Source organism: Penaeus monodon, chromosome 29, assembly GCF_015228065.2.
Source record: "Penaeus monodon isolate SGIC_2016 chromosome 29, NSTDA_Pmon_1, whole genome shotgun sequence".
Classification (NCBI taxonomy): Eukaryota; Metazoa; Arthropoda; class Malacostraca; order Decapoda; family Penaeidae; genus Penaeus; species Penaeus monodon.
In genome coordinates this window covers 37,315,987-37,316,312 of record NC_051414.1, presented here as the reverse complement: position 1 = coordinate 37,316,312, position 326 = coordinate 37,315,987, and the positions used below count along the sequence as shown (strand labels likewise).

At 49.1% G+C, this 326-nt stretch overlaps 1 protein-coding gene across 4 annotated transcripts in view; it reads left to right on the top strand.

The window, feature by feature from the left end:
• Positions 1-8: 8 nt before the first annotated feature.
• Positions 9-326, top strand: part of LOC119592223 (sorting nexin-14-like) — a 22,812-nt gene continuing 22,494 nt past the window's right edge. For all 4 annotated transcript variants that reach the window (XM_037941056.1, XM_037941058.1, XM_037941054.1 and 1 more), the window contains exon 1: positions 9-164. In XM_037941056.1, the coding sequence (XP_037796984.1) occupies positions 58-164 (107 nt within the window). In that variant the 5' untranslated portion in view covers positions 9-57. The remainder of the gene's footprint in view (positions 165-326) is intronic.

Here is a 326-nt window from a genome sequence, read left to right as displayed (position 1 = left end):
GTCTCGCGTCCCAACCGCCCTGCGATCGTAAACAAAAGATGGAGTCTCGGCCGCAGGATGGAGGCGGAGAACATTAAGGTTTCTGGCCTCTTAAGGGACCGGAATGTCCTGCTTTTATGCGTTTTCGTGACTTTTCTGAGCATCATAGTGTCTGCTCTAGTCAGGTAAGGAAGGGGAGAGGGAAGGAAGGTGGGCGTGAGGGCGTATGGAGGAGGTGGTGTTTGGGGGAAAATCTGTGTCGTTGATGTTTTTGTTTCTGGGAGGATGTTTTTTGTATGTTGGTTTTATTTGTTTATTAGGTCATGCTGAGTACATGGAGGATGTGG